Here is a 1,759-nt window from a genome sequence, read left to right on the forward strand (position 1 = left end):
ATGAAAATAAAAAGAGTTTTAATATCAGTATACGATAAAACGAATATAATTGATATTGTATCGTTTTTAATGCAGCAACAAATAGAAATTCTTTCAACGGGAAATACTTATAAAACGCTATCTAGTGCAGGAATAAAAACACAAGAGGTCTCAGATTACACACAATTTCCAGAGATACTGGGTGGTAGAGTAAAAACTTTACACCCTAAAATTCATGGAGGAATACTTTGCAATAGAGAAAAACACAAAACGGAAATACAAAATCTAGGTATTAAGCCAATAGACCTGCTTATAACTAACCTATACCCATTTTGGGAGACAGTAAATAGCGGCTCAAATGAAGAGCAAATTATAGAACAAATTGATATCGGCGGAGTGGCGTTAATTAGAGCTGCAGCAAAAAACTTTCGTTTTACTTCAGTTATTTCTAGTATTCAAGACTATGAAGCACTGAAAGCTAAGATGATAAAAAATAACAATGAAACAACATTGGAATATAGAAAATATTTAGCAACCAAAGCATTTGCTCTTACTGCACACTACGATTCTAATATTCACAGTTGGTTTTTATCCCAGAGTAAAAGCAATGAGTTACCAGAGTTTTTTGCTCTATATGGCCATAAAGCACAAGAATTAAGGTATGGTGAAAACCCTCATCAAAAAGCTGCATTTTATAGCAATCAATTCACCAAATATCCGCTGGAAAAAATACATGGAAAAGAGTTGAGTTATAATAATATAGTAGATATAGAGTCCGCACTTAACATAATTTCTGAGTTTAAAGAGCCTGCAGCAGTGATAATAAAGCACAATAACCCGTGTGGAGATGCTGTTGGTAATAATGCTTTGGAGGCATATAAAAAAGCTCTATCGTGTGATAAAGTAAGCAGTTTTGGTGGTATAGTTGCCTTAAATCGGGAGATAGATTTAAAGCTAGCAGAAAAATTAAACGAGACATTTTTGGAAGTAGTGATAGCACCTTCAGTCAGCAATGAAGCACTAAAAATTTTGCAAAGAAAGAAAAATTTAAGAGTGATTATTCATAAATCTTTCCAACAAAATGTGAAATACCAAACTAAAAATGTTGTTGGTGGGTTTTTGGTGCAAGAAAATAATGATCACACAATAAAAGCAGAACAAGTAACAGAATACACTACAACAGAAAAAGAAAAGGAAGATCTTATTTTTGCCTGGAAAATATGTAAACATGTGAAATCCAACGCAATAGTTGTAGCAAAAGATGGTTGTGCTATTGGCATCGGTGCAGGACAAACAAGCAGAATAGATAGTGTGAACATTGCAGTGAAAAAAGCAGGTGAAAAATGTAAAGGTGCAGTGCTTGCTTCAGATGCATTGTTTCCATTCCCAGATAGCATAGTAGAAAGTGCAAAACATGGGATTACAGCTATAATTCAGCCTGGTGGCTCGTTGAAAGATCAAGATGTAATAGCAACCGCAAATGAAAATAAAATTGCTATGTTTTTCGCTGGTGTTCGCAGTTTTTTCCATTAGGCTTTGTGTCTTATGTAAATGTTTGTATCCGTTCAGGATAGCGGCAAGACCATAGAGTAAAAGTGAGTTTACAACAAATGGTGTCATCCCAATTCTTGACACTGGGATCCAGGAATTTTATTAAGTTGGTAAGCATAAAAGTAGCCGTTTTATGTTAAAATACAACGTTTTGATGATTATGAAAAAGCTGGATCCCAGTGTCAAGCACTGGGATGACACCTCTCTTGGGCTCTTTTAGCTATAAATA

The 1,759-nt window shown here is 34.5% G+C and overlaps 1 protein-coding gene across 1 annotated transcript; it reads left to right on the forward strand.

The window, feature by feature from the left end:
• LOC136410515 (bifunctional purine biosynthesis protein PurH-like) lies at positions 1 to 1,512 on the forward strand. The gene has a single exon (XM_066392706.1). It carries the CDS (start codon positions 1 to 3, stop codon positions 1,510 to 1,512), a length of 1,512 nt encoding a protein of 503 aa, XP_066248803.1.
• The last annotated feature ends 247 nt before the right edge of the window (positions 1,513 to 1,759 follow it).

The sequence above is a fragment of the Euwallacea similis genome, chromosome 8 (genome assembly GCF_039881205.1).
Source record: "Euwallacea similis isolate ESF13 chromosome 8, ESF131.1, whole genome shotgun sequence".
NCBI lineage: Eukaryota > Metazoa > Arthropoda > Insecta > Coleoptera > Curculionidae > Euwallacea > Euwallacea similis.